This window comes from Ictalurus punctatus, chromosome 3 (assembly GCF_001660625.3).
Source record: "Ictalurus punctatus breed USDA103 chromosome 3, Coco_2.0, whole genome shotgun sequence".
Taxonomy (NCBI): domain Eukaryota; kingdom Metazoa; phylum Chordata; class Actinopteri; order Siluriformes; family Ictaluridae; genus Ictalurus; species Ictalurus punctatus.
In genome coordinates, this window is record NC_030418.2 from 27,061,584 (window position 1) to 27,081,415 (window position 19,832).

At 38.8% G+C, this 19,832-nt stretch overlaps 1 protein-coding gene across 3 annotated transcripts in view; it reads right to left on the reverse strand.

Moving 5' to 3' along the window:
* Nucleotides 1-5,830: 5,830 nt before the first annotated feature.
* prim2 (DNA primase subunit 2) overlaps nucleotides 5,831-19,832 on the reverse strand; it is an 89,019-nt gene continuing 75,017 nt past the window's right edge. For all 3 annotated transcript variants that reach the window (XM_017465035.3, XM_017465037.3, XM_017465036.1), the window contains exons 11-14: nucleotides 18,667-18,793; nucleotides 17,888-17,970; nucleotides 11,420-11,488; nucleotides 5,831-6,235 (exon numbers count right to left, since the gene is read on the reverse strand). In XM_017465035.3, coding sequence (XP_017320524.1) covers nucleotides 6,011-6,235; nucleotides 11,420-11,488; nucleotides 17,888-17,970; nucleotides 18,667-18,793 — 504 coding nt within the window. In that variant the 3' untranslated portion in view covers nucleotides 5,831-6,010. The remainder of the gene's footprint in view (nucleotides 6,236-11,419; nucleotides 11,489-17,887; nucleotides 17,971-18,666; nucleotides 18,794-19,832) is intronic.

The window sequence follows — 19,832 nt, forward strand, 5'->3', positions numbered from 1 at the left end:
CAGAATATATAGCTCATGAGGTTGGTGTTTTTGCTAAACCTAAGCCTAGTAAACTCTCTCAGCCCTTCCTGTCAGAAACAGCGTGTTCTTGCCTTTCTCACCACGGCATCTTCTGACTCTAACTCGTCAACCTCTGCGATTTGCTGCTGTGAAAGGCCTGGCTCTGATACAGGAGGAGCCGTAGACAGAAAAAATACATCAATGGTTCATTTCGCCATGGATGACTTTTTCGGACGATGAGTGTGACATCACGAAAGCAAGACAAACGAGTGTAGATTACATTACCCAGGCAATTGACTAATCACTCACGGTCCCTCCCCCTTTCAGACCATTTGGTCGCAGTCTGGAGCCCTGAAGTTCATTTTTTCCCCCTATAATTTAATCCAAAAAGTGGAACTTTCATATATTCTAGATCCATGACACAAAGTGTAATATTTCAAGACTTTTTTTGTTTGAATCTTGATGAGTATGGCTTACAGCTTGTGGAAATAAAAAAATCCAATATCTCAAATTATTAGAATAAAGAATTTATAATACAGAAATGTCGACCTTCTGAAAAGTATGTTCATTTATGCACTCAATACTTGGTCAGAGCTCCTTTTGCATCAATGTGGCGTTGGCATGGAGGCAATCAGCCTGTGGCACTGCTGAGGTGTTCTGGAAGCCCAGGTTGCTTTGATAGCGGCCTTCAGCTCATTTGTATTGTTGGGTCTGGTGTCTCTCATAGATTCTCTCTGGGGTTCAGGTCAGGTGAGTTGTCTGGCCATTCAAGCACAGTAATACCATGGTCAGCAAACCAGTTACTAGTAGTTTTGACACTGTGGGCAGGTGCCAAGTCCTGCTGGAAAGGGAAATCAACATCTCCATAAAACTCGTCAGCAGATGGAAGCATGAAGTGCTCTAAAATCTCCAGGTAGACAATTCATTGACTCTTGACTTGAGAAAACACAGTGGACCAACACCAGCAGATGACATGGCACCCCAAATTATCACTGATTTGAAACTTCACACTGGACTTCAAGCAACTTGGATTCTGTTCCTCTCCACTCTTCCTCCAGACTCTGGGACATTGATTTCCAAATGAAATGCAAAATTTACTTTCATCTGAAAATGGATTGGTTCAGTACACACAACCACAGACTGAGATTAAATACTCAGGAAACCTTTTCAGGTGTTTTGAGTTAATTAGCTGATTAGACCTCTTCTCAGGTCGACATTTCTGTATTATAAATTCTTTATTCTAATATTTTGAGATACTGGATTTTTGATTTCCATGAGTTGTAAGCCGTAATCATTAAGATAAACAAAAAAAAAGGCTTGAAATATTTCACTTTATGTGTAATGAATCTAGAATATGTGAAAAAAATCAACTTTTCCACAGTATTCTAATTTTTTTGAGCTGCACCTGTACAGTACTGTGCAAAAGTTGCACATGCAAAGAAAAGCTGTAAAGCAAAGATGCCTTCAAATAAAATGAAATTAAAGTTTCATCATAAAAGTTTCAACATGGACTTTTCAGTCCATGTGTACTACCACTCCTGTATTTTATAGAGATTGCTTTACCCTGTGCGAATCGATCGTAATTACTACGGACATCCTCTGGGAATATTACTTAACACACATGCCAGGAAATCATATTCCGCAGAAAGTGGATTTGATATTGTTTGCCGGATGTGCAGATAGTATTTTGCAAGATTTTGTAACAAATATTGCCTTTCATTTTCAACACCAGCTTGTGCGCTTTAAATGTTTGTTTAATGCCGTGATGAAGTGAAAAGTAAAGTAACATTTCTGGATGAGGTCATCATACCATGACACTTTTTTTTTTTATATGCATAGAAATACTCTGAGTTGCTTTGATTCTCATAATAAAAAGCTGCATCTGTACTTGCTTGATGTAAATGCTTTCTGCTGTACCACACAGAATGAATAACTCCATGCACGGCAAGCTTCATTAAGAGGGGTCAAGTATTTTGACGACCAACTGGGAGCCTTCACTTAGGAGACCATTCAACCTCTAAATGAATAAAAACCAGTGGGAATCTTTTAGCATTATATATGAGCACTAGCCCAGCATGACCAAGGAAAGAAAAAAAAAGAGCTAAAAACCAACACCATGCAGCAATACACACAACTTGGCTGAAAGCATATGCATATTCAAAGCTGGGAGTATTCATTAAATATATTCCCTTAACAGCACTATTACTTCTTTGCTTACTGGGGGGGAGCCATTTGCATTCACAATGCAGGTCCAACACCGCAGAGCCTCTAATTGCCTCTAAATTTAGCAAGCCCAGCTTGTCCTGGGTACATGGTGAAAGAGGGGCGGACAAGACCATTACGGAGGGAGAGAGAGAATAGACGAAGGGCATATTTAAATACCCAAGGACAAATTTACAGCTAGAATGCGTGAAATGACAAGATTCTCAACATAACAATAAGGACACATGATACATACAAATGGCAATAAAGGAACAAATGGTGTTACTCCTATTGATTTGACATTCAAAAAATGCCTACATAGTAGTCTCTCTCCTTTCGGCCAAATTCCAACAGATCCCAGGGAAGGTTTAACAGCTTAGATGTAAATGCTTTAGAGGATTAACCAAAAAAGATGTGCTCGTAAGAAGGCAAATGAGGAGCAACGAAGACCAAGTGAACATCCTTGAGCACCATATCTCTGCTCTCAGAAGTAAGCAGAACTCATCCAGTGAATACAGGCCCCTGTTATTTTGGGTAAGGCTTAGGAACTCACTTTCCGATATCCTTAATCTATTCTGAGGACATTCACACCAGCTTTTGGGAAACAGAATTTGTTAAACCACTTCTTTCGTAGTTAGAGTTTCAACTGGGCATGCAGCAAATGTTTAGCCAACCAGAATACTGAGTTCAATATACAGATGAATGGCTTATGAATGAATGAGAATTGATGCCTAATATTTTCATCAAATACATGTTGAGTTTCCATTTGTCTGCTCAGGATATTTATTGAGTACTCAGTCTAGCAAGGACAGCCCAGCAGCAGAGAAATCCTCCAGGGTGTAAGAGCACAACGCCTCGATCACTAGGCCATGCAAAGCACAACACAACAACCCTCTGGGTGAGTATCCCAATCCAGAACACAGCTGCTAGAGTCCTAACCAGAACCAGAAGATACGAACACATCACCCCGATCTTATCCACACTGCATTGGCTCCCAATCCTAATCTCGCATTGATTATAAAATACTATTATTAACCTATAAAGCACTAAACGGTCTCGCGCCACAGTATCTAAGCGACTTCTTGGTTTTCTATGGTCCGCCACGCCTACTTAGATCAAAAGATGCAGGCTATTTGACGGTAGCTCGAATAGTGAAGGCTACAGCAGGGGGAAGAGCTTTCTCTTACAGAGCCCCACAGTTATGGAACAGTCTTCCAATTAGTGTTCGGGACTCAGACACAGTCTCAGTGTTTAAGTCTAAGCTTAAAACGTATTTGTTTACTCACGCCTACCCTGACTAGACTTTCTGTTATGCTAAACACAGTCCTAATAATCTTTTCTCTCCCTCTCTCCTTCTGTCGAGTCACACACGATTATATGGAGAGACTACAGATCCTGATCCTTTCTGCTCTCCGGACCTGCCTGATCCGTTTCGGATGTCCTACGTCTGGATGCAACTCTCATCTACTCCAATTCCTGATTGCTGGGACTACGGCTGCTTCTAAGGACACACAGACTTCATAGAAAACAATAATGAACTTTTTCACACTATCCGTTGTTACCCAGATGAGGACAGGTTCCCTTCTGAGGCTGGTTCCTCTCAAGGTTTCTTCCTCTTAACATCTTAGGGAGATATCTTTTTCTTATCTTTTTCCTTGCCACCGTCGCCACTCAGTGGCTTGCTCAGTTGGGATAAATTCACACCTTTAATATCTATATACCGTGTTGATATTTCTGTAAAGCTGCTTTGAGACAATGTCTATTGTAAAAAGCATTATACAAATAAAATATAATTGGAAAAAAAGTATGTCTGGCATACAATAATACATGTACATGAGAATTTGGATCAGCTAGCATGCCCTTCATTCATGTGAGGATGGTGAGAAAATATGAAAAAGAAAAAACAGACAGCAGCAAGTTAGAGGTGTGCATGGGGAGCAGCCGTGAACAGAAACCTGCTAAAGAACAAAAGAAAGATAATACATTTCCAGTGGGTAAGACGTTGGCCTACTGATTAGAAGGTCATGAGGTCAAATCCCAGCGCTGCCCGATAGCTCTGTATTGGAACGACCAACATGAATTATACGTTATATGATTACACGAAAAAGTTATAACAGTTAAAAAGAGCTTTTCAATACCTTTCAAAGGCCATCAGGTGTTTTACCCGATTTTGGAGCTCTGTTTCTGCTACAGAGTTCATTATGTTTCAGTCGATCATTTGCAGGTCAGTCCCCAGGTCAGACACTTTGTTTATTCAATGAACATTTTGGGGAGAATTTATGAATGTATAATTTATTCAAGATGTGGTGAATCTGATGTACATTTTGTTTACAATATTAAACTTCTGTTCGTAGAAATTTTGGATTTATTCAAAAACATATGGACAAAAATGCACGTTTATCTTTCTTCAAATTTAGCTCAAAATATTCGGAGAATCGAACCGAATCAAATCATGAAGCCAGTATCGTATAGCGACTGAAGTATATTGTTACATCCCTATCTTACAGATATTCAAACAAAGCAATGCTGTGAGTGATGTGCAAACAAGAATATCCAATCAAGCAGATAGAGAAACAATATATAATAATTTTAACACAAACATCCTTAGTGTATGTTGTTGGATGAGATGGTAATTTTTTTTTTTTTTTTAAAATATGAGATAAGCAACAGAAGAAGGAAAACAAACAAACAAACAAACAAACAAAAAAAAAAACACAAAGGCAAAAGCCATGTGACCCATACTTAAAATTACCACCTTTTTTTTTTAATGACTAAAGAGTTCACAGTCCTGCTTTCTTATTTTCTATCAAAGTTCACCTAGACAAAGTCATCTTTCACCTCTAGCATCCGTTTCCCTTCAGTGAATTTGCTTTTCCACCAGGTGAATTTTATTTGTGTTTGACTGCTGCTTCAGCTAAAAAAAAAAAAAAAAAAAAAAAAGCAAGCAGAAAAGCCTCATTTTTAGATGACTCCTGAGGCTTGGGGTCAAAAATAATAAATGGTAGTGCTAAACCGTAAATGTTAGAACGGCATCTCCTATATTAGGTTGACCACAGCACCAGTAAAAGGCCACTTGAACTTTGGATTATAGCCTGTATGTTTATTAGCTTGCTCAAAATAATGATACCGTATCTGAGGGGGTTTTCTTTGGCTTTGTTCGAAAAACTTAAAAGAAAAAAAACAAACCAAAAAAAAAGTTTAACAAACTGCCAGACGAAAACAAATGTTATGGTTTAAAGAATTTCAGTTTAATTTTATGTTTTCATCACCTTCTAGTTGTGTATAAGTGAAAAGCATAAAATGCCATTATTTATGCAGTTTGGTACTGCAATGTGGTTAGTAACGCACTTTTGCATTGCCCTCAGCCATGACCTTTATTTCAGAACATCACTAATATCAATAGTATCAATACTATGCATTGTGTATCCTAATATTAATATTTAGATGATCCAAAAAATAAAATGATTTAAGATTCCATTTTGTGCTTAAAAAAATATAAACAAAATGACAAAACTGACAACAAAAGTTTTTATTTATTTATTTATTTTTTTAACATAAATACTATTATTGCAACTAGATTAGAAATGCTTTTGGAGTCATGTCTGGATCAAATGAAAAACAAATCAGCTTAGTCTTCATTACTGAAATTTTATTTACCTTTAGTGAACTGAGCAAAGCATACGAAATATTCTTACAACTAGTAGTTAAAATATAAAAACGATAATTTTGACAAACAAAAAATCATGAAACATTTCTGTATTCGAAACTGTGTAGAATAAAGTACAGTCAGTTTGTCTGACTATAGGTTTTACTCATCAAGGAAGTACGAGTCTAAATCCCCCATATCATCCACAGCCTGAGTGGTGTTGTGCTGACGTGACGGAGGGACACTGGGATCATTACTGGACGTATTTTCCTGTCCCTTTTGGGGAATCTCCGCTTCTTTCTTGACCTCTTTTCCTCCACCGAGCAGCTTCTGACTCTCCATGAAGTACTGGTTTGGGTGATTCAGAGAAAACCCGGCATCGTCAATCTGTTTGGAAGAATCAGAACATTTGGAAAAGTTTCACAACCTTGTGTTGACACTTTACAGTGAAAGAGGATATTGAGATTACAGCAGTGTTGTTTATGGAAATGAACTTCCTTTGCAAAGTGAAGAAGACATGCTCTGACCTCCTTTCCACCTTTCTACAAGCCTGATGTACTTTGAAGTTACACTGAACATTCCCACTGTGCTGCCTTGTCTGGAGACTGGAGACCTTATCCATTGTTTAAAGCAAAGGGAAGTAGACAGTTTACCTGCATGTGAACTGTTAGAACATCACCGGGGCCCTGCACAGCTGTGTCCAAAAGTTTACATACCCCTTGTAGAATCTTAGTACATTTAACAAAATAAGAGGGATCATAACAATCCCATGTTAATTTTTATTTAGTACTGTCCTGAATAAGCTATTTCACATGGCACATGTTTATATATAGTCCACAAGACAAGAGAACAGCTGAATTTATAAAAATTGATTCTTAATATAGTGTGTCGTCACCTGCATGATCCACGACTGTGTTTATGTTTTGTGATAGTTGTTCATGAGTCCCTTGTTTGTCGTGAGCAGTTAAACTGCCCACTGTTCTCCAGAAAAATCCTCCAGGTCCTGCACATTCTTTACTTTTCCAGCATCTTCTGCATATTTAACCCCTTTCCAACAGTGACTATATGACGTTGAGATCCATCTTTTCACACCGAGGACAACTCAGGACCTCGTACACGACTATTACATAAGGTGCCGGCAATCACTGATGCTCAAGAAGGCAACATGATACATTAAAAGCCAGAGGGATGTAAACTTTTGAACAGGACGATCAGTGTAAATTGTTATTATTTTGTTTAAAGATCTTATTTTTTTAATTTAGTACTGCCCTTCAGAAGCTACGTAAGATATTTACATATCTCCCAGAGGACAAAATAATCATTTACAGTGGCCAAGTCAACAATGTTGTTTAAGAGCAAAGCTGAATGATCCCTTACATACAGATCCATTCCAGGGTTAACGCTTTAGAGCAGGCTTTTCAAAAATAGATGAATGCCACAGCCATGCATGGCCAGGAGTCAAGGGAGCAAATCTGGTCATGCTCTTTGGGTGGGAGGGATGGCATACTCTCTCTCCAATGTCAATCACTAGCTAATCACGAGCGTGTGTGACTTCATGTATGCAGAAAAGGGCTGATAGCACTTTCCTCAGAGTGTTACACTGCACGATGACCTAGCATGAGCAGCAGTTCCAAAAGACGCAGAGGGTGGCTTCACATGTCTCGGAGGAAGGACATGAAAGCCTTCACCCTTTCCAACTGGTATCTGTTGTATGATGGGGAGACTTAACTGGTAGGCGGGAACTGGCTAAGAAAGTTAAGACTGAGGGAAAAAAAGCAGTGAGAAGCTAAAACTGTATTTAAAAAATGATGAAAAACAGGAATGATCATATATTTCACTAAGTGAAAAGAAATCTGCTAAAAAGAGCCTACCTCAAATTTCAAGTATACTTTGGGTTTCATGGTGCAAGTTTCATCTGACTAAAATGTTGGGATCCCCTACTTTAGCGTGAAACTAAACTGAAGCACAGTCTCGGTGATGAATAAAAAATGCATAAGGATGAATCAATCCGGACGAATTTTGGAGTGAGATCGTGTTCCACGTTGCTTTGTAGCAAGGAGGGGAACTGCAATGCCTCCAAACCTCCTGGCTGCCTTTTCATTACTCTCTCCAGCGCTTGATATATTGCCCTTGTGTAAATATTTCATCTGTGAAGTATTACATTTTGACCTTTAATAAATGCTGCCGGGGCGGGAGGAATGGCGGTGAGCTATCCGTTCTAACTGGCGACTGTGGTAGCAGGTGGGACATATGGCGGTGATTAAAGTCCCACCACGTGGCCTAACAAGCGTGTCTTTATGCCTGTGATGACTCCGGCATATCAAATCAGACGGTGGGTGGAAAGGGGGCAGGGAATCTATTGATGCATCAATAAGTATGCTTTATTGTGCACATTAATGTCAGTGATGTCTTTTCATACAACCGGCTTAATATATGACACCTGACTTTCAGATATATGTGCGTTTCACTGTCTGCGGGAACAGACAACTCATCATTCAAGCCCTGTTAGGCTGTTCATCAGGAGGGCTGTTTTTTAATTTAGGAGGAAGATAAGTTGTTCACATTGTTTGGCCATTAGTCATCAGCTGCTAAAGAGGTTCTGTGGTTCACAGAGGCACTGCTGTTTTCATTGTTATACATTATAAGCAGTTCAATCTAATCAATGACACCGAGAGCGGGTGGGGCCATCAAGAGGGTTCTGGGGCCATAGATCAGGGCTTTTAAAACACATTCAATTTAAAGTGCTAAAAAAATGTGAATTACACCACAGTAATGAGCTGTGATTACATTTCCTTGAGTTAGGGGATAGAGACCTGACACATTTCCACATTACCATGATGTACTCAATGGCAATGGTTGGCATCACCAAATGCCAAAAGCACTTGATTTGTGAATTAAGCTACATTTTATACCACAGTGCTGTTTAATTCTCAATTGCCCAGAATGTGGTCAATTCCTTTAATAGCACAGCTCAGTCCCTCTAGGAGTTTGTGTAAACAGACACAAAATAATGGAAACTCCAAAATACTCACAGGAGCTTACAATTAAAACAAAATAAAAATAAAAAATACCACAGATTTGGGTTGAGATGAGTAATGTAACGTCATCACAACGTGCATTCAGTTTCACGGGTGTCAAACATTACCAAGTATCCCTTAGGAAAAACCCGTGCAAAACTTTGTGCACTTGTAATTTCGCCAATTCAAGTAAAAAAAAAAGAAGCACAAAAAACTCTGCAAGTTGCATCGCAAGTTTTTATAAAAGCTGCAGAAAAATCAAGCATTTTTGGCTGCAACAATCACAAAAATACTGACTGACAGCTGTAGGGCCAACTGCAGGCATATACTGATGCAATTTTATAATATGTTAGCATTTCTATAGTAACAGTTGATCACAGGGACGGTCGGACGGTCACTCGTAATTTATGCCTCATGCAAAAGTGAATTTTGTTTCGTGGATGTTCATACGTGTCACTTCTAATAATTTATCAGTGTAATCATGGACGTTTGATCATGGATCAGTGAAACACTGATGTTTTAGATACTATTACAAAAAAAAGGATCAAAAGTGGGGAAGTAAAGTTTCCACATTGTAATTCATTTTCCTTGTATTGTGTTTTATTCCTTACATACCGTATTGTCCCTGTATGTGAATCAGCTCAAACACACAGCCCAGACACATTTTATCCATTTTAGGAAGGTTTTTTTTTTTTTTTTTTTAAATAAGCTTGAAAAGTCTCTGGCCTGCACACTGATGACTTGTTTAACCTTTTGGCACTATACCAAGGATATTTCCCTTCATCACTAAGCCTCAAACGCATCTTACGTGACAGTAATGACAAGCATTTGAACAGTTTAGCTCTCGCTTTCATATCAAAGATTCGCTCCTTTTCACTTAAATTAACTTGTCACCAAGCCGTTTGCTCAGCTCAGGTATCCGCACGTATTTTTGTCCATAACCTGTCAACCGGGAGCCTGCCTTCTGAGTGGAGGGACAGGACACCGCTAATCCTGACTGACACAGTTTGGGAACTTTTCTGAGTGTGTGTGTGTTGGGGGATTGTGTCGCATCAACATGGTCTTCACAGCTTTATGTCTAAATACCAGGAGCACAGCAGGGGCTGAAACACCACAAGAAATCAGCACACAGTGAAATGTTTATTCATTCATTTGCTTTCCCACTGGCTGTGACCCACAAATCTGCAGCTTTCATGCCTCGCTTTATAGTATGCATTACTGAACTCTGAAAAGAAAAGAAAAAAACACAACAAAAACAACAACAGCTGCTTCTCATAGAATAGAGAAACGACCTACCAAATTCAGCATCCAGTCAACCCTGTTCTTGCTTGTTTAACAATTTTGCCCATCCAAGCAACAGAATATGAAGCATTTTGAATGTTTTGGCATGACCCAAACTGCCGAGTCAAAAGGTCTGATGCTAAATCTTGGGCTGCAACAACTAATCGATAAAATCAATAATTAAAAATCATCGACACGGAATTTCGTTAAGGATTAGTCGGGTCTGTGACGTCACTGTGGATAACCCCAGTCAGTGACTTCACATCACGATAATAAAACATATGTGGAAAAACAGCGGAGGTCACAGAGTGAGCTGCTGGGGGAAAAGCGCACGATCCAGGTCGTCCAAAACAAGAGGATGTTTTATATTAAGCGCTTCAAACAAACTCGGGAGTGTATTAACGTGGCTCGTCGCGTCAGATGCTGCGACATATGCACGTGCTGTTAATGTGTTCCAGACATGTTTTCTTCAGCGCAGAAATGACATTTTTACCTTTATATCCGTATCTGTAAATGTTAGAAATTCACACCAGTATTTCACTTTTACATAAAGCCTCGTCCTGACAGAAAGATAGTCTCCATTAAATTTCACTGAAGAAGTCTTATACATTTACAGAATAAAGGAACATGTTACTGTGTTCAGACGAGTGAATGTGTGTTACTGCAGAACATTCAACCTCTTACCAGTTAACACTTAGTCTGTGTGTTGTTTTTCTTTTTCTAGCATTTTAATATAGTGACTTAACTTCTGCTTTAAAGCTCGTGGACAATCAGTTGTTGTTTTTTTTTTCCAAAATATAATATTTTTTAAAAACCTTTGCACAATGTATAGCATAGCCCACATAGATACATTCAAAAGCTTTTTTTTTTTATATATAGCTTTCAATTTGCACAATGTTTGAAGGAAAACGTTGGCAAGAATGTGAAAACGTTTTTTGTTTGTTTGTTTGTTTTTAAACACAGGGGGAAAAAATTGGCCTTTTAATCCAACCGATCGATCAATCAAAGAAACAATCGACAGAATTATCAAAATAATCGTTAATTGCAGCCCTAGCTAAAACGCATTAGATCAAATAAAAATAAAAAAAAATCACACAGATGTAATTCAATCCCAAGTGCTCTAATAAACCCATAAAAATAAAGCAGCTGTGACAGATAATGACGGATGTGATTACAGCGGCCAGACAGGGTGGAACCACTCTGGATGAATTACATGGTCGTCCCAGAGCTGCCGAAAAACAGAAAGCGAGTCAGAGTAAAAAGGCATGCTTACATTGTGTGTCAGTTCAAAGTACTTCTGGCAGGCCAGCTGATAGTGCATTCCCTTGACAAGGTCCAAAATCTGTGAGAATAACAGAAAGAGACAGAAAGAGAACCGAGGGTTGAACCGTTAAGCAGTCCATTGCCTTTAAATTGCTCTTTGACATAAAGGACAAGTTTTGCAATGTACAATTTATTCCTAGCTAAATGACAACTTCAAAACCCAACAATGAACTCTGCATAATTATAAAGAAATATTAAAAAGCTGAAATGAGAACGCATGATCAGTGTTTAATGCTGTGTAGAACATCCTTACAGTGTTCCTGGAGGGAGCGTTGTTTCACATGTATTCCCAACAGGAATTCAGAGCATTCCGGCTGAGCAACATAACGACATATGCTGAAATGTATTACGTGTGGCGTTGGCATGAACCGTGAGCAGTTAGATGGAGATGGAGAACAGATAGAGGCTGGAGATCACGTAAAGCCCCGCATCCCACATCTAATCTCGTATATCAGAGTGGAGTACTTTAAGGCTGTGTGCTGCGGCCTCATTTTTACAACATGATTACAAACAAAGCAAGTTCAAGCAGATGCTTGATGCGAACATGGTTTTATTCAGGATGGAAGTAATCTTTTTGTCCAAACAGATTCATGGGTTGCCATCGTGTTGTCAGTCAGCTCGTCTCACTCTCACTCATGCTAAATGAAATCTGACTCCTGCCGATCTGCGCTGAGACTCTGACTCGTTCGGCTCGTGCTGAATTGAGCAGACGTGTTCGGTTTTTAATTGTTGCGTCTGTTCTCTAACCGAACTAAATGAAACGATGGTGGGGGCGGTGCCGTGGTGGGCAAGTGATATCATGTCTGTGGCCAAAACACTGGTGCCACCGGGAACACCGTCGTCATGTGACATCACAATGGGCATTTAGCCAAAGCCCTCTTCGATTCACATGAATCGAACATATGTACAGCAAAAAGGTCCCATTTACCAACAAACATCACTGGGAATTTTTTATTTATTTTTTTGCTATTGCAGTTTCACCAATTCAAGTAGTTTTCCGCAAAAAAAAGCACAAAAATCTTTGCAGTGCAAATTTTGAATGGAAAAAATAAAAAAATAAAAAAATAAATAACTGCGAATTTAACTGCAATCTGCAGGAATGTTTGGATTTATAAACAGCCAGTGTATAAGCTTACTTTATACAACAAAATTCAATTCAATTGGATTTATACAGCACCTTTAACAATGGACATTGTCACAAAGCAGCTTCACAGAAATGTATCGATTCAGGATATACATTTTAAATTGAAAAATTTAACCCTAATAAGCAAGCCAGAGGTGACCGTTACAGGAGAAAAATAAATTAAAAAAAAAAAACTCCCTGAAACGATATGTGGAAGAAACCTTGAGAGGAACCAGACTCAAAAGGGAACCCGTCCTCATCTGCGTAACAACGATTAGTACGATTATAAATAATTCCCATCTATAACTGTGTACTACATGGTCAAAAAGTGCAATTATGCAACCAGGAAATTCATTCCAGTTTTAACATGAAGTCTCTTTTGTTGAACTTATTAAATGTTTACTGCTGGAGACTTGAGTGCAAAACTGTGTGTGGCAATTGCAGTCCTAAAGCTGTTATAGCAATTGTAGTCCTAGCCATCATAGCAAAACTTTTTTTTTTTTTTTTAAATATTACACTGGACATCATAATAAACTGCCTACGACTTTAGTGAAAGATATTTACAGACACAAGACGCAGCAATCAGATTTCAATCCGGATAACTGTACACGAGAAACCCGACGACAAGTGTAAATATACGTGGTTAAAATCTCATGTGCAGATACATGATGCAGGAAATGACTGGGTGTAAATGAGCTGGACTAAAACTCGTAACTCGGACCTCAGACTAGAAAAAACCCCCAAAGAAAACGCCCCCTCGACTTGGAACTGCCACTCGGAAAACCAGGACGTCCTCCACGGCCGTGAATTTAGCAAATGACGTCAAATCGACATTTCTGCTCACAGCATTAACAGTAAACAAAGTAGCACTTCCTTATTTTAAATGAGTTATACTCAAGTATTTGCTTTAATCAACAGACAAATTAGCTTGTTACATCTATAATATTGACAATACAGTTCACTGAGTTGAAAATGTAAATATACATCACTCATCACAGTAAAAAAAAATAAACATGAAGGCGTCCATGTTTTTTCGAGTGTCAAAAATGACCCAATTCTGAGTTTGGATTTCCCACTTCCAAGTCAAATGCAGCATTAGATTTGAGAATGTGTGCTAAAATAACCCTCATACTTGTGCACTATAATGAATCTAGAAACTACAGTGAGCATGAAAAGGAAGGATTATGAGAATTACTGCATTTAGCAGTGATAGCACCATTATAAGTTTCTGTTTTGTGAGAATAGCCCTATGATCAGGATTCAGTGCAAACATCTGTACCCACCCCATGTTCGTCCTATCTGACATATGGCAATGCGTTTGACTAGAAATCATTGGCTGTAAAGAACAGAAATGACCCTAATTCATCAAATTCGTTAATTACATCCCTCTCAAAATGAACTGCAAGGACTAAACATATGATTTTTTTTTTTCCTATTTGCCTTCCTCTCCTTCCTCCCTCGCACTATAAATAGCACGTGGGATTCTCAAGTCCTTCAACACCTCCAGAGGTGAGAGTCACACCGTGTTGGGTGCTCACTCACAGAGTGAGAGAGAGGTTAATTCTGCGCCCCTGCGCTTCTTCACACCAGCTGGCGTCTGCTCCTTCTGGCCTCTGGTGTCACTTTGGCACCAGACAGGGTGACTGAGACGGCTGCTGTTCGGCATTTTAATCACCACTCTCACATTTGCAGCAGTTTTTAATTATCCAGTGCACTGGGCTGAGTGCTGCAGTGAGAGCTTGCGGCCTCAAATCCACAGGTCTCAGGTTCTCGGACTACGAGGGGCTGCTCAGGTCACTGAACTAATAGTGAATTTAATTTGACGGCGAACGTGCAGCTTATGGGCTGACTTGTCAAACTAAGCAAGCGCTCTCCACCCTGTTTCCTCTCAGCCTCACTGCAAGATGGCCAGCACGAGATATGCAGGAGATCTTCATTTATCTAAGAAAAGTGCGTAGGATTCATTTAGACACACTGCGAGACTTTCTGTTGAAAGACTGGGAGAACTTCCCTTCCTGAATGAAATGGTATCTTTATGTAGAGAAACATTCTGAGCCACTATTAGTTGTATAACATGTGGGGTGGGAAAATCAGTACTCTGGGAAATTAGTTTTTATTGATAGTTGCTTGATGTAGGTTTAACAACCAAAGGCAAAAGGAAAAAAAAAAACAAACAAAAAAAAACTTCTACTTCCCATCAACCTTCAAAAAACCAAATGTTTTTATTTGGTATGCATGTTTAAATTTAAAATGCCTCACATTACACACCTCAATTCTGTAACTATAGTGTGTGCTAAATGTTCCCACTGCCTGCTGCACTACACACATCTGGCTAATGCTAGAACAATTTTTTTCCCCCATTAAGTGGTTTAGTTAGAGCTTGTAGATCACAGATGATCTTTTCTACATCAGAAGCATGCAGCTTTTAGGGTTCTCAAACAGAACAGCAGAAGTGTTCACCCTATCATCAGGAGATGATGAGCTCAAATCCCGATGATACCACAGCCATCCATGGCCAGGAGTACGAGATTGGCCAAATTGGTCGCGCTCTCTGAGTGGGAGGGACGTCATACTGTCTCTCCCGTGTCGATCGCAGCAACACTGGCCAATAATAGGCATCTGTAAATTCATATACATGAAAGAGGGCAGATAGTGTCTTCCTCCAAGATGCGGGTTTTGGAAATGCTAAAACCGAGATAAACAAAAATAAAGTTTGGTGCAAACCTGTCATATAACTCAGTCACCTCGTGGTTACACATATAAAGAGAAAATAAAGATACTAACCCAACTAATCCTCATGTAATATCATTAAATGTGCAATACGAGGACAGAACACTAAATCGCATCGACAAAACATTCACCATCAACATCCTGACTTTTTTTTTCCGCAGACACAAAAACACCATGTGGAACGTTAGAAACTTTGATAGAAATGGATAAAGATCCTAAATGCTTTCTTTTCCATTAGTCTTCCTTAATATCTGTGAATATAACCAGCTGTGCATATGCTATTACATTACCTTACCTACCACTTTTCAGCCTGGCCAATTAGGCTTCCAAGCAACTGAACCATGAGACTGGGCAGCACACTGGTACTTTTACTTGCCCGGTGCGCTACCTAATCAATTTATGACTTGTTCGCCGTTAAAAATACCACATAAATCCTTTCCCCCTCCCCAATATCAATTTGGTAGAGGTTAGCAGTGCCAAATTAATCCTCAGCCTTTCATGCTTATCCAGAAAAATTACTACTTCCATTTACGTGGGTATAATCCTGAAATAAAAATTCTCCCCTTTTAAAAAACACCAAACTTCCAAGTTTTCATAATAAGATGTGATAAAAAAAAAAAAGGGACTTGAGCAAACTTTCTTCATGGCACTATGAATGTATATATTTTTAAGACCGAGCTTTAATAGGCTAATTTTCATCAGTCCATTAAATACACTGGTGTCTGAGGCCCATAACTACATCAGAACATTCCAGTAATAACCAGTGACCTCAGTCCATTGCTTATGCGCTACAGCATAATTTCAGGTCTTAAAAGCTGCCAAATGTCCGCTTTAAATCACTGGGTTTAAAACAGTAGGTCACACAGAATTAAAAAGGGCTGAAATTATCATTGAGATACCGGATTTTTGATTTCCGTGAGCTGTAAGCCGTAATCATCAAGATTAAAATAAACAAAAAAAAAAAAAAAAAAAAAGAAGACTTGAAATATTTCACTTTATGTGTAATGAATCTACAATATATGGAAGTTCTACTTTTTGAATTAATTTAAAACTTTTAAAAATGAATTGAATTAAAAACGAACTTTTCCACGATATTATTTTTTTTTTTGATGCACCTGTAGCTTACTGTATTGATATTTTCAGAATTCTTATTACAGCAGATCAAATCATTTTCAAAAACGTGTTAAAATATTATTTAAACTGAAAACCCATCATCAGGAAAGAAATATTATTTTCAGCCACCGGAAAAAATAAAATAAAACGACCTATAAAAGTATCAAATCGAACATTTTCCAAATAATTTGAACCCTAATGAAAACTGGACCGTGATTAATAATGCTGTTTGTTTCCTTTGTTCTCCTGCACCACTCAGCGTAGACGTGTTCAGAACCATTTCATGGTTCCTGTGAGGAACATTAGACAAACGATTTATAATCACTGTTCATGCCAAGTATCAAGAGGGGGTCCAACACACAAGGACTTCTCCAGGGTTTCATACACCACTTGACAACACAGCAACCTGTTCAATATGCAGGATATGACAAAACAGAAGCAAAAAAAAAAAGGAAAATCAGTGCTAGCACACTGACGCCATCTGTCACCATAGTTTTTGAAAAAAATTCATACATTTCTGCGCCAAATTGTGAAGTATAACTACAAAATAATAGCATTCATCGCTTCACAGCAGTTGGATGACTGACTGCTCTCTGTAGTTGATGACAACAGACAAAATGAGATTTTGAGCCTCGTTGCTTTGTTGTTACTGCTTGGTGTTTACGCCCAGGTTCTTAAAGCAAAATCGACAGTAGCTGTATGAGAAACGGTGTTACATGCTGTTATTGTAGAGAAGACGAAAATTATTTTTAGAATGTTTATTTTCAGCTTAGTTTTGGCCTACAACTTTAGGACTGACTACATCATTAACAAAAGTGTTTTTTTTTTTTTCCAGTGCATCACTAATAATGATCAATATCCAGAACCTATACAAATGACTAAGGCCAGATTAGTGTCTGATTGTTAATAGTTATTAACTGTAAATAGCGTCTGATGACTTCCTTTAAAACGTACATTACACTTATAGCCAGAGTAAAATCTGCCATCTTGTCTGTTGGATTTTGTCACACTAACCAAAGCTATTTAACTTGCAAACACAGGCTTTGGCTAACGACAACTAAAAATGTTTATGACCCATTCTTAAAGTGCTCATAAATTCACTTTATATTACTTGGGTGAAAGTGATAAAAGTGCCAGGACATACGTGAACAGCGGGTTAACAAAATGAATCAGGACAGATTGGTGCTTTCTTGTTTACAGTTACACCCAAGTTCATTTCATTGCGCTTGTAAAATCAGGTCCTTGTGAAGATGCTTTTCGGCTGCAGAACAAACACCCTAGTGCGTTATTTTCAGTCGAACAAACTCAAACTTGTTACAGCTCCAAATAACATTGAGCTCTGCTTTACAGCCACTGGAGTATTCATATAATGGACAGCCGCCTTTATGCTGTGTCCAATGTCCCAATATGACACAGGTGTGTGTGTGTGTGTGTGTGTGTGTGTACACCCACCTGCATAATCCCACCGGGAGAGAGTTTATATGACTGCAGCTTCTGCTTCAGCAGCTCTGGGTCAGCGTGGCGGAATGGACATCCTGAGAGGAGGATGTGAGAATGACAGAAGAAACACACACATTAGACTGGCTGAAGTTAGAACAGTTTATACCACAGAGCTGTTGAATTCTAGATACTGATCAATCAGAAGATTTTGATTAGTTGTCGATAAAAGCAGCTCTGTAGTGCAGTCTGTTATTCAAATCACAGGTTAATATATTAATGCGCCTGGTCCAGTAGGTTGTTACTTAAAGAGAAACTTGTCATTTTTTGTGAAGTTTGCTGTAAGGAGATGCTGAGGAAGGAACGACTGTTTATAGCTGCTATAATATAAGTGAAAAACAGGAACTAACGTCACTATGAACAGATAACGTGCCGCTCATTGATAAATTCCAAATTGTAAAATTGCTGTGGGATATGAGACATAAAACATTTGGGACGTCCGGGTATTGAAAAATAATCGACTTTAGGGTAACCACACTTCATGACAAGCCACACCACCCGAGCGATTACTTTCCTATAGCCGCACACCTCTGTGCGTTTTATTCTATATTTAAGTAACTCTCAAATAATTATTCCAGTCATTCTGGTTTGCAATATGAGCCATAATTAATTAATGATTTGTTTTTTAAAAAATCTAAAAATCTGACCAGGTCCTTATCCCAAATAATCCTGCTTTTTTTTTTTCCCTCCGAAAAAAGAACATCGTGATTCATTTTTAAAAGAACTCTGCTCACCGTGGAAGTCGCCTTGACTGGGCGGATTGGATAAAATCACCTTCATACAGCTGTAGGGCGTGTAGTCTGTTCGCTTCCCTTCCTTCCCAAACATGTGTCGGATGCTGTAGGCATATGCTTTGTCAAACTGAGGAGCGAATGAGAAAGAGAAAGAGAGAGAGAGAGAGAATTGTGTCAGATGGATGAAGGGAACATACATGAACACTGAGAGGACCATGGGGGGGGGAGAGTTGTGGGCCGTGAGTGGGGAAGCTGGGGGTGAAAGAGCCATAGTCGTTCATCAATTGGATTGTGGCAGGGTGCTTTCCGCAATGAAATATAGAGCTATTAGTAGAGACCTGCTGCAGTGGCGTTGCCAAACTACAGATAGCTGCGACTGGATTATGGATCATGTGTCCACTCTCTCGCACATGTCTCTATTCAACCACCTCCAGGCGCGCACAAGTGTATCCTGTAACCGAGCTTTATTTTCAGGTGAAAATCTTAACATTTCTTTTCCAGAACATTTTTCAATATTTTCCTTAACAAACCCTCCATTTGCCACAGAACTGCAAACGTTTACACGATTTAGAGATCTAATCAGGTTGGTCACAAGATTGAATGAGCGAGCTAAAACAAATTCTACTCCCCATCATGAACTTTTATTTTTATAAAACTGTTATGGTTGAGCTTTACATATCACAGGGAAGCATTATAGGAATAAAACTGTTACTCATACACATAACGACACTCACTGAAAGATCCGTACATAAGAAACACCATGCATGATTGCCATTTTTATCATGTGTCAAGTCTGTAATCATGCTGTGTCTGTGATTTTGCTTAGTCTATTCACTTCTTTCCCCAAAAGAATTTCAAACAATCAGTGATTGATCGAGCATTTCACCTCGTTCGCGTTTGTTTACTACATTTCTATTGTATTTTACATGCGTTTCTAATCCAATGCTGATGATGTGATTTAAGTGGGCTTAAACAAATTACACCGAATCTAGGAGGCGTTTCACCTGACATGACTGTCACGGAAAGATTTCTTGAAAAAACGATGTATTTTTTTCCTGATTTTCCTTTTCTCATCCTGCACATTTATTCTCTAAACAAATGTCCGTACACGTTATATTCGGGCAATGCAAAAATGTGTCAATGTGCACTGGGGAAATGAGTGATTC